This window comes from Candoia aspera, chromosome 2 (assembly GCF_035149785.1).
Source record: "Candoia aspera isolate rCanAsp1 chromosome 2, rCanAsp1.hap2, whole genome shotgun sequence".
NCBI lineage: Eukaryota > Metazoa > Chordata > Lepidosauria > Squamata > Boidae > Candoia > Candoia aspera.
Window position 1 is genome coordinate 16162555 of NC_086154.1, and position 12069 is coordinate 16174623.

A 12069-nucleotide genomic window follows, 5' to 3' on the forward strand; every position below is an offset into this window, starting at 1 on the left:
TGGGTCTTTTGGTTTGCTTAAGGTGTTCTGAAGGGCTTTGGTGGGTTTGAGTGCTACGGTGATGCCGTGTGGTTGTAACAGTCTGTGGGTGGTTTCTGAGATGTTTCTGATGTATGGCGGTGTTATCCTTTTCATGGCTGGTGCTGGTTGTGCTGTAGTGGGCTGAGCGGTCAGGCACTTTTTGATAAAGTTGCACTCGCACTGAAGTTGTTGCCTCGCACTGATGACGTTGCCCAGTCTGGCAATGAAACATCTGCAAGAAAACAGCTAGGCTCAGAGAGCACCAAGGATGCCACGTCTTGAGAGAGTGCCCCCAACATGCTCTACAAATTCCAAAAGCGTCCACCCCTCAGCTAAAGTTATCGGCCCATGCTGGAAACCCTCCAAAGACAGAAAAGGAGATGACCAATGAGTTCCACTTCCTTAGGGAAAGATTAAGGGCAAGACGTCCTAAGCGGTTTCGTTTGCTCAAGGGGAACACTGTGTCTCAGTTCGTTTCCATCAGACTCAGACTGACGTTTTAGTTGCCCCAAGAGGAGAGTGTTTGGAAAGTGAAAGAAAATGAAAAGCAAGACAACCTTAGCAACTGAGAAATGTGTGTAAAATGTTATTTGGGGGTTTCGGCTCATCTGCATCCAGATTTCCCCTCTCCATCCCTTTGGTGCAGCAGAGGAATGCTGATGAATCTTGTTTCTCTTCTTTTGGTTGTGCAGCACATGACAGGACATTAAGGCAGAGATCAGTGTCAATGTGTCATGAGTGCCGTTGAGCTAAAGTCATCAGCGCAATGGCACTCATGACAATGACAAGGAAATAGGTGAAGGGGTACAAGTTAAGTAGCCATCAACCTACAACGACTAACGGCCAACAAACAATAGCCAAATGAATCACGGAGCCACCCAAACCATCAGCGGCAATACAACGGGGATCGCCCAGCTGAAAGCAATCAGCAGAAGAATGGAAACCTGATGATGGGCGATCCCGGAAACCCTCACCCACCGGCAGGGCAACGCATGGGACAAAGGGGGGTGACGTGACCGTGAGCAAGGGGGCGCTGACCGGCGCGGGGTATTTAAACCCCGCACCGGCGCGCTCCTGTCACTCTCAGCTTTTTTCTACCAACGCTGTACCTGCCCTGCAATAAACCAGAGCCTGATTCGCAAAACAGTGTCTGAATGTTATTCAGGGGAAGGCAGTGCATGACATAAAGCTGAGAGTCATAAACTCAGCCTCGCCGAGCCCCACCGGACGACAACGAGCCGCGGGAGGAGTAGACGGCGAGAAGACCAGCAAGATGAGGCCGGAACGGCGCGGGCAAGGAGGGCGAGCCGCGCGGCAAGAGACAGAGGAGGACCGACCAAGGCCAGAGGCACCGCGGACTCCCGGAGCCATGGACGCCCACCCCACCCGACCCGAGCCTCAGCTCCAACCCCAAGGGGAGATGGCGACGGAGGCAACCCGACCGCGGGAGGGAGCAGCACGACTTCCGAAACCAGCGGAGGACCCCGCGCCCCACATCGCACCCCAGCAACGGGCGTGGAGCGACAGCCCCACGGCGCTCGACACGGAGGAGGACGACGGAGACACCCATCAGACGGCGGAGGAAGCGGACCCGCGGCAGAGGGACGATGAACCCCGCCGGCAACCCACCCCCGAGGACGCGCCAACGGAACTGGCCCCAGCGGCGGCGCGGGCTGTGGACGAGGAGGCACGAGCTGAACTCGCGGCCATGCGGGCTCAGCTGACGGAACTCCGGACCATGCTCCAGGCGCTTATGCCCCCCGCGCCACCCAACGACGTCCCCGCACAAGCCCACACCCCGAGCGAAGCATCGAACCCACACGGGCCAGCGGAGGGCCAGCAGACGGCACAGGCGGCCGACACCACACCCCAAGAAGCGAGAGGCGGGGCCGCACAAAACACCCGGGCCCCAAAGGACTTCCCCATCTTCTTCGATGGGACCCCCACAAAACTCTCGTTTTTTGTGACCAACGCTAGGGAGTTCATGGGGAGGCACGGACACTCCTATGACTCCGAGGCCGACAAGATCGCCGCCGTGGCGATCAAACTCCAAGACAGGGCGGCGGACTGGTACGTCCAACTGTACGAGTCCAGCTCCCCCGCCCTCGCCACCTTCCCTGCTTTCATCAAAGAGATGAAAAACTACTTCGAAGACCCCCTAGCCAAAGTACGGGCGAAAAGCGCACTCCAAAGACTTAAACAGGGCACCCGCACGGTCCCTGACTACGCCCTGGAGTTCAAAGCCCTCGCGGGGAAGGTCAGCGACTGGTCCGAGACCACCCTGCTGGAAATCTTCAAAAGGGGGCTCAACCGCGACGTTCTCCAATGGGCCCTCTACCGCGACGACCCAGAAACGTTACACGGGTGGATCCACCTCGCGGGGAAAGCCGAACACGCGCACCGCACCTTCCTCATGACAACCACGGAAGACACAAACGATGCCGGGAAAAAGGTACCCGCACCACACGGGGGGATGGCCGGCCCCATATACCCTAAAAAGAAGTTCAACCGGGAGCCCTGCGGGAGGTGTGGCAAATTAGGGCACAAGACGGCGGATTGCTTCGCCAACCGACCGCCGACCAGCGCGCCCAAGCCCACCCCGAAAATTAGCCCCAAACCACCCAACCCGGGGCCGCCGCCTCACCGCCGAATGACCGTGGCCACAGCGACACCGAAAGAGGGCTGGGACGCTTACTGGGGGGAAGAGGACAATACCGACCCCGACCAGCCGGCGGGAAATGCTCCCCGCCTGCTCTGAGACGCGTGGCGAGGCAGGCGGTGGGACAGCAACGCGGACCACCTCAACGAAACGACAAAAGCTCCGTAATAGTGGCAGCAATTCAACTCTCTACCGGAAACGGAGCCACCACGGCCGCGGCACTAGTGGACTCGGGGTGCTCAAAAAACCTCATCCACCCCGACCTAGTCGCCAAACTCGACCTCCGCTGCTTCCCCCTCCCCACGCCGCTGGCATTCCACCAGCTGGACGGCTCTACAGCGGGAGGAAAACCAGCCACGCTACAAACCGAGCCGGTCACCCTGCAAATGGGCACTCACACCGAGCGCACATCGTTCGTAGTCACGCACATCGGACGGCCCATTGCAGTCCTGGGGATGCCATGGCTCGCGAAAAACAACCCGCGGATCAACTGGGCGACCCGCACCTTCACATTCGGCGACGGCGAGTATCGAGCACCAGTACCAGCTGGCAAAAGCAACCCCACGGTAGGACGAGCGGAGGCGACCACACAAGACAACGCCGCTACCACAGCAGACCTACCAGAACAATACGCCGACTTCTCCGAGGTCTTCGGAGAGGCAGAGGCGGACCAACTACCCCCCCACCGCAAGACGGATTGCCGGATCGACCTACTGCCCGACGTCCCCTTACCTAGACCAAAGATCTATTCGATCACCCCGAAGGAGATGGCAACCCTCCGGGAGTTCATCGATAAAAACCTAGACAGGGGATTCATAGAGCCAGCATGCTCACCGGTCGGAGCCCCCGTCTTATTCCGGGAGAAGAAAGACGGGACCCTACGGCTCTGTACCGACTACCGGGGCCTAAACGCGGCTTCCCTGTCCAACAAATATCCCTTACCCCTGGTGAAGGACATGCTCGCCCACCTGTCCACGGGCAAAGTCTTTTCCAAATTGGACCTTCGCGAGGCGTACTATCGCATCCGAATCAGGGAGGGGGACGAATGGAAGACGGCGTTTAACTGCCCCCTAGGCGCTTTCCAGTACAAGGTACTGCCCTTCGGACTCGCGGGGGCCCCTGGGGTGTTCATGCAGCTCATCAATGAGGTACTGCATGAACATCTGTTTAAAGGGGTCCTGGTCTACATCGACGACGTCCTTATTTACACAAAAACACACGAGGAACACGTAACCTTAGTCAGGCAAGTCCTCGACAAGCTCAGAAGGGCGCAGCTCTATGCGAAGCCTACAAAGTGCGAGTTTCACAAAGAGCGCCTAGACTATTTGGGGTATCGAATCTCCGGGGACGGCATCGAAATGGACCCCGCAAAAGTCGAAGCGGTGCTAAACTGGGAGCGGCCCCGCAACAGACGGCAACTACAGAGCTTCCTGGGATTCGCGAATTTCTACAGGTCATTCGCCCGGGGGTTCGCTGAGATAGCCCTCCCCTTAACGGACCTCCTCAAAACCAAAGGGGTGGGGGACACCCGACGCGCCAAGAACCCAGGCACAGTGCTGAATTGGACTCCCGCGTGCCAGACCGCATTCGACAAGCTGAAAGCGCTGTTCACTACGGAGCCAATCCTCGCGCACCCGGACCCAGAACGGCCGTTCGTGGTCCAAGCCGACGCCTCAGACTTCTCCCTGGGAGCCATCCTACTACAGAAAGACTCCACGGGGCTCCTGAAACCATGCGCCTACCTGTCAAGGAAGTTCTCCGAGACAGAGAGGCGATGGCACGTCTGGGAGAAAGAAGCCTTCGCGGTGAAATCGGCACTAGAGACATGGCGACACCTACTCGAGGGAGCCACCCAACCATTCGAGGTCTGGACGGACCACCGGAACCTCGAGGCCCTACGAACGCCTAGACGCCTTAGCCCAAAACAGGTCCGATGGGCCCAATTCTTCAGCCGCTTTGATTTCCAGCTGAAGTTCATGCCGGGCAAGAAGAACTTCCTGGCCGACGCCCTCTCCCGACTGCCCCAAGACGAAGAGCCCGCCCCAGACACCATTGGGACGGTCCTATCCGCCTCGCAACTGGGGATGGCCGTGACCACCCGAAGCGGCGCACGGAGGCAGCTCGACGCTACGGCGCAGCCGACGGCGGGACAACCGGCGACGGAAAGAAGCCAACCGCAACTACCAGGGGGAATGCGCACGGACCTCGCCGCCGCCCTCAAAACCGACCCCTGGTTCCTGGCGAACCCCGACAAGGTAACGATGGCGCAAGACCTGGCATGGGGGGAAGGCAGAATCTACGTCCCGGACTCGCAACGCCAGGCGATCTTGCATAGGTCACACGACGCCAAGCAAGCGGGACACTTTGGGTTCCTCAAGACCCTACACCTAACACGGCGCCAATTCTGGTGGCCCGCGCTCAGGCGAGACGTAAAAACCTACGTGGCGTCCTGCCCAACGTGCGCTAGGGCCAAACGGGCACCAGGCAAACCCGCGGGGCTATTGCAACGGGTGGCAGAACCCTCCCGCCCATGGGAGGAAATCTCTATGGATTTTATAGTGGACCTCCCACCCAGCCAGAAGAAAACGGCCATTTGGGTGGTGAAGGACTACTTCTCAAAGCAGGCCCACTTCATCCCCTGCACGTCGGTCCCATCCTCACAACAACTAGCCAAACTCTTCCTCATCCACGTGTACAGGCTACACGGATGTCCCGCACGTGTGGTGACCGACAGGGGCACACAGTTCACCTCCAAATTCTGGCGGGCCTTCCTGAAGCTGACGGGGACCCAACAGGCCCTATCTACGGCTTGGCATCCGCAGACGGACGGAGCCACTGAGGTTCTTAATGCCACCTTAGAGCAATTTATACGATCATATACGAACTACCACCAAGACGACTGGGCTGAACTGCTCCCGTTCGCCGAAGTCGCATACAACAACGCCGTCCACACGAGCACGGGGAAAACTCCGTTCGAAGTAGTCTCGGGGCGCGACTTCGTCCCCATACCGGAGCTACCTCAACCCCCGGAACCACAGGTGGACGCCAGCGACTGGGGACGGAAGATCGCGGAAGCATGGCCAGTAATCACGGCGGCGCTGAAGGAGGCACAGGCTGCTTACAAAGAGCAGGCCGACAAGCACCGGCGCCAACAACCGACGTTCCAGGCGGGGGATATGGCCTATCTATCCACCAAGTTCCTAAAGTCAACCCAACCCTCGAAAAAACTGGGGCCTAAGTACATCGGGCCGTTCCGAGTCACGCAAATAGTGAACCCGGTAGCAATACGCCTGGACCTGCCACACAACCTCCGGAGGCTCCACCCGGTGTTCCACACCAGCCTCCTAAAACCGGCAACCACCTCCCGATGGCACCCAAGCACGCCACAGCCCGCACCGCTTATGATCGACGGGCAACACCACTTCGAGATAAGGGACATCCTCGACTCCCGCAAGCAACGAGGAACTCTACACTATCTGGTCAGGTGGAAACACTTCCCCCACCCGGAATGGGTGGCGGCGCACAACGTTAACGCGCCTGACCTGACCAGAGCATTTCACCGGGCATACCCCGACAAACCGCAACCAAGGTCAGCAAAACCAAACCCCCCCCCCCGCAGGCCTCCCCCCGCCTCCCGTGCCCCAAGGGAAAGGGCCCCCCCCAAGCCCGCGACTTGGGTGGACCTTCCCCCCCCCGGGACTCACTCCCCCCGCCCCGGGCCCACGGGGTGGTGACAAACGATCGCCAGCACCCTCCCCCCGCCCCCCGGCCGCGGGGGAGTGGCAAGCAAGTCAACAGGGCAACCTGGGGGCAACGCCCAGGAGACACAACAAAGGCGACGCACTCTAAATAAGAAAAGAAGGGCCCTACCTGGAGCTGAGAAGCACCCGACCAGCCACGCCTCTCGCCTCGCCGAACTGAGCCAAACAAACAGGGTGTGGTTGGAGCATGCGCACGCCAGGTCAGAACCCGAGCATGCGCACCATGGACACACCCTGGGAAGGCACGTGGTAGAGGGAGGAGCAAAGGGAGGGGCGACAACTACTCCGGCGGGAACTTTGAAAAAAAAAAAAAAAATGTGGCGTTTTGACAGCTCCACGGGGAAAACCCAGAAACCCGGGGGAGAACACTATTCGGAAAGGGGGCAGTATGTCATGAGTGCCGTTGAGCTAAAGTCATCAGCGCAATGGCACTCATGACAATGACAAGGAAATAGGTGAAGGGGTACAAGTTAAGTAGCCATCAACCTACAACGACTAACGGCCAACAAACAATAGCCAAATGAATCACGGAGCCACCCAAACCATCAGCGGCAATACAACGGGGATCGCCCAGCTGAAAGCAATCAGCAGAAGAATGGAAACCTGATGATGGGCGATCCCGGAAACCCTCACCCACCGGCAGGGCAACGCATGGGACAAAGGGGGGTGACGTGACCGTGAGCGAGGGGGCGCTGACCGGCGCGGGGTATTTAAACCCCGCACCGGCGCGCTCCTGTCACTCTCAGCTTTTTTCTACCAACGCTGTACCTGCCCTGCAATAAACCAGAGCCTGATTCGCAAAACAGTGTCTGAATGTTATTCAGGGGAAGGCAGTGCATGACACAATGTACCATCAACACAAAAAGGCCCTAATTGGATTTGGCATCCCCGTCCTTCTCACCCTCATCGCCGGCCTCTTCTTTTTCTTGGGTAAGGAATCCAGACCCTATTGCGGTTCCCTTGAAACGCTGCTTCTTCTCATGTGACTCCATGAAGCAGGATGACCTCTGCAGTTAGGTCAGAAACAGAGAGCTGGCCTTGCTACGGCCTTTAGTCACTGTAACTATTTGTCCAGTCCATGAAGTTCAGCTCCTGTGTTTGGGGGAAAGCATCACCCATTTTCGATAGCCCAGCTGAGTTTTGGGAAATGTATCCAGAATGACATAGCCAGAGGGGAGAAATAGCCATTGGGCACTACTGAGAGGGGCAGAAATAATGTTTTAAGGGACTTGGCAGGAAAATGAATGATGACTAGCAAAGATCTGAGTCTTTCTTGCCAGCTCACAGTAGTAGGGGCAAATCCTGAAACGTAAAATAAACTAATGTGTATTTCTTTATTTAGCCGTGTCCTGCCACAAGCAGTACATGTGAGGTATGTGGACCAGATGTGGGGGAGGTGGACCAGATCAGTGGCAAATCCCACAGGGAGACTCATGGCTGAATAGGTGGATTTTCACCTGGTTTCCTCGGTCCAAATCCAGCGTGCAAATCGCTGCTCAGTTCCACAGTCTCCAATGATCCGAGGATTACAGGACAGAAGCCGTTACAGCAGCTAGAACTTGGTTCTTCTTATCCAGGTTGGGGCTTCTTAGAACTCGCCAACAAGGTCCTAATTCAGCAGGACGGTCCCATCCTTCCCACAAGAAGGGGGCTGGGTAAGTCCGTGTCGATTCTTTCCGTCTTGCTTCTAGGAAGGTCAACGTCACCAAACTGCCAAATGGGTGCGATTCAATGTCCGCTCGACTGGATTGGACATCGGGGACGATGCTACAAGCCTTCAGAAGAGGAGAAGAACTGGCAGGAGAGCCAGAATGCCTGTATTTCGCTTGACGCTTCCCTAGCTAAAATTACAGATGAGGAGATGGTGAGAAAGGCAACTGGTTTTGGTCACTCCCAGCTCGCTAAAGGAAATTCTAGCTGTGTTTTATTAGGGTTAGACTACTGTTCAGAAGATGGTCTTAGTCTTTTCAGTCTAAGTTTATGTGGGAAAATCAGGACTTCAGCTGGGACTCTAGCAGCGCAAGGTTCTAACATGCACGGCTTCTGTCTTTTAAAGGAGTTTGTGAAGACCATCACCGATAACGATATCTTCTGGATCGGCCTCAGGAGAAAACCAAATCAGCCCTGGAAATGGCCAGATGGAGAACATTCAACGTGAGTCTTCTCTTTCCCACTTTCCCCTTCAGTGGCAAGAGCTTGAAAGTGAAATGCCTCCAGTGAGGCGCTCTCCAGCTCAGGACTGAGCTTAGAAAGAGCCTCCAGCTGCCAGCATTCAGGAGTTGCCTCCTAAAGGATTTGGCCCTACTCATGTAACTCAAAATGCATCAGAAATGCCTTGTCCAGAATTCCATCTGGAGTTGGGTCTGGGAATGCGGAGCTGCTAGGAGGCAGGTGGGCAATCGGCACTCCCAAGCAGATGAGCTGAGCAACAATGGTTGGAATCCTCTCTGAGCACTTAATCCTAAAGATAGAGGAAGGATCCTTGGAGGCCAGAATATAGTTGATGGACAAGACTTCCCAGTATCTTCCTATGGGCAGATCTGGCCCTACTGATGTACCTCAGAATGCGTTGCAGATATCTGGTTAGAATTCCACTTGGAGTTGAGTTCAGGAAAGCTGAGGTCCCAGAACAGAGATGTACGATCCACACTTCTGAACAGATGAGCTGGGGAACAATCTGCAGAATCAACTTTGAGAATTAAAGACAGAGGAAGTTACAGGATGCTTTGAGAGGGCCAGAGTATACTGTAGCTCATGACCAAGAATTCCCCAACCGTTGTGTGTCAGATCACTAAGAACTCCTGAATCTCCTGATGGGTTTACTGCTCCAGCTGAGCCTTCATACCTTTTCATCCTAATGCCCTTTTCCCGGGCTTCTGCCACCTTCAGAAAGGTAGATGTTTGTAGACAGATGGTCCCAGGGCTCTTTTGGTTCACCCAGCTGTCCTGGGCACTTAAACTATTCTTTCCCAAGCAACAGGGCAAAGAGAGCATTGCCCACTTAAGTTGCATGTTGCATGTCAGAGAACAGAGTTCTGTAAGAACCACGAAAATGGAACAAATAGGAAAGATCCAGCAACGGATTCCCCACCAACATGCAATTCTGCCATGTTAATTCAATTTGCCCTGCCCCCGGTCGTAACAACCAGTAATTTCTGTCAGCTCTCCAGCCCCTCTTGCCCTGCACACTTTCCCTTAAATGATGACTCTGCCCATTCAGGGTTAAACCAAGCCAATCACGGGCGTTAGCCACGTTAATTCTGTGGAATATGGCATGCTTTCCACGGATGTTTACATAGGCAGGCATGGTACCAGATTGGTGCCTTTGTTTAAGTGAACTGAGAGGAAACCAGGAAGTAAAACTGCGAAGGAAGCCGTAAGGAACAGCGTGGAGTATCCAAGTCCTATCCTCATGTCTGCAAGTCAGAAAATCTTCCCGTGGAGGGACAGACAACCTCCTGAACACCTTTGAGCACTGATGCTCCTTAGAGTGGATAGCTCGGCCTTCCCCAGCCTGGCGCCTTCTGGACAGGTTGGGCTACGCGTCCGTTATTCTCAGTCACTGGGTCCAAGGGACAGGAAGTCTGGTGGCCGTAGCCCAGCCCAGCATTGCTAGAGGGCACCAGGCATGACGAGGGAAAGGTCAGCCAGATGAACTGTGAACTCAGGACACCGTTTTACTGCTATGTGGGGAACACTCTCCTCTGCCTGATTGCCGCTTCTGTTGCAGGTGGGAAGTCCTGGGAGACGAAGACTGTGTGTTTTTGGATGATGGTGCCACACCTAGCTCAGGAAGATGCAGCACTGAACACCGCTACATCTGCAAAAAAATTACCCAGAGATCCTGAAAGAGAATCATCTCCCTGATTTTCAACCCCCCCACCCCCCATCCACCCTCCACCAGCATTTCCTAGGCACTGAACATACCTGATTGCCACTAGGTTATTTTGGGTCCTTCTGAGTAGCATTCTGGCTTAAGAGGTTGGGAGCGGGGGGGCTGCTTTACTGTGGTCCCCCTCCTTCCCCCAGGGCTGCTTCCAGTTGAAGGGTGAAACTGAACTCATAGGAGACCACTGCTTTGTGGGGTGCCTCAGGGCTCCCCTCTCTCCCCTCTCCTTTTTAGCATCTGCATGAACCCACTGGGGAAGTGGTTTCATCAGTTTGCTACTGGGTATGGTTTCATCAGTTTGCTACTCAAATGCACATCTGACCCCAGGCATCCAACTGCAATTTTAAGGTTCTACCCCAACGTCTGGAGACTGTGGGGATCTGGATGGAGAAGAACAGGCTTCAGCTCAACCCTTCCAAGACTGTCTGGCTGTGGGTTCTGGGCCACATGGATCCTGGAACTGAAGAGATTTCACCCTTCAATCTGGATGGAGATTTTCACTGCCTCACTTGGATTCCATGTGCAATCAAAGAGTCCTCCTGGACTCACAGCCCCTACCTGAAGAGTGGGTGGCACCTGTGGCCAGGAGGGCCTTCACACAGCTTCATCTTGTGCGTCACATGCACCCATTGATGGATGGGGGGCGCTCATGGTCACTCATGCCTCAGTCACCTCCCAGTCGGAATATTATAACACGCTCTGCCTGCGGCTGCCCTTGAAGACCACCCAGAAGCTTCAGGTAGTTCAGAATGCAGCGGCATGGGTACTTACAAATGTTTCTTATTATGCCCATATATCACCTCTACCCTGTGACCTGCACAGACTCCTGATAGGCTACTGGTACAATTCATAAAGCCCTACGCGGCATAGGGGCAGGTTACCTATAGGACCACCTACTGCAAAGGGGATGTGCCCATCCCACATGTCCTAATGGGGAAGGCACACTCCAGATCCCGTCACTGAAACCAAGTTATCTTACGGGACCCAGGAGGCTGCCTCCTCTGGTGGCCCCTACCCCTTGGAATGATCTTCTCCCAGACAGATAGTTGCCCCTACAGGCCTTTAGGAAGGTGGTTAAGATCTAGCTCTTCCTCCAAGCTCTGGGTTGAGTGAAATTGTCCCCAGTGGGTGAGCTGTAGACCTACTCAAATCTGTTCTCCATTTTATGGTTTAGTATGTCTTAATAAGTTATAAATTAATTAGGGTTTTCTTATTTGTCTTATTTGTATACCAGAGTCACACTGTTAGACTTGAGTGACTGTGGCATATGACCATTTAGTTATCAGATATATATGGCTGCCCATCTCACAAAAAGTGACTCTGGAGGCGTGAAACAATTGAAAACAATAAATATATAAAAACAGTCATTATTAAACGTATAAAACAATCTTTATATAAAAGCCACATGGCCCAGGAGAGAGGGAATATCGGCCACAGTGATGGCGCCATCTCAGAATGTTCCCTGGGCCCCCCGGGCCTGATGACATAGCTGGCTCTTGAGGAACTTCCTGATCATTAACAGGGATGGGGCTAACCTCACTTTGGGGTTGGGGGGTGGGGAATTTCTGTAAGGCGGGCACCATAGCAGAGAAGGCCTGCCTCCTGGGACCCGCCAAGTGTGGATCCCTAGCAGACGGGACCTGCGGCATGCCTTCTCTATCAGATCTGATGGGACGGGCAGATGGAATCGGGAAGAGGTGGTCCCTCAGACAACCTGCCCCCATGCCATGACGGGCTTT

General features: G+C 55.2%; 1 protein-coding gene across 1 annotated transcript; it reads left to right on the top strand.

Moving 5' to 3' along the window:
• The first annotated feature begins 7286 nt into the window (after positions 1 to 7286).
• LOC134489925 (C-type lectin domain family 2 member B-like) lies at positions 7287 to 10289 on the top strand. The gene is made up of 4 exons (XM_063292802.1): positions 7287 to 7371; positions 8133 to 8305; positions 8498 to 8595; positions 10172 to 10289. The coding sequence occupies exons 1-4, from the start codon at positions 7287 to 7289 to the stop codon at positions 10287 to 10289; spliced, it is 474 nt and encodes a 157-aa protein (XP_063148872.1).
• Positions 10290 to 12069: the final 1780 nt, after the last annotated feature.

Excerpts from the sequence above, each read along its gene's own strand:
- LOC134489925 (XM_063292802.1), top strand. The coding sequence starts at position 7,287 with ATGTACCATCAACACAAAAAGGCCCTAATTGGATTTGGCATCCCCGTC. Across the intron at positions 7,372-8,132 it reads CGGCCTCTTCTTTTTCTTGG|GAAGGTCAACGTCACCAAAC; the intron begins GTAAGGAATCCA and ends TCTTGCTTCTAG. Across the intron at positions 8,596-10,171 it reads CCAGATGGAGAACATTCAAC|GTGGGAAGTCCTGGGAGACG; the intron begins GTGAGTCTTCTC and ends CTTCTGTTGCAG.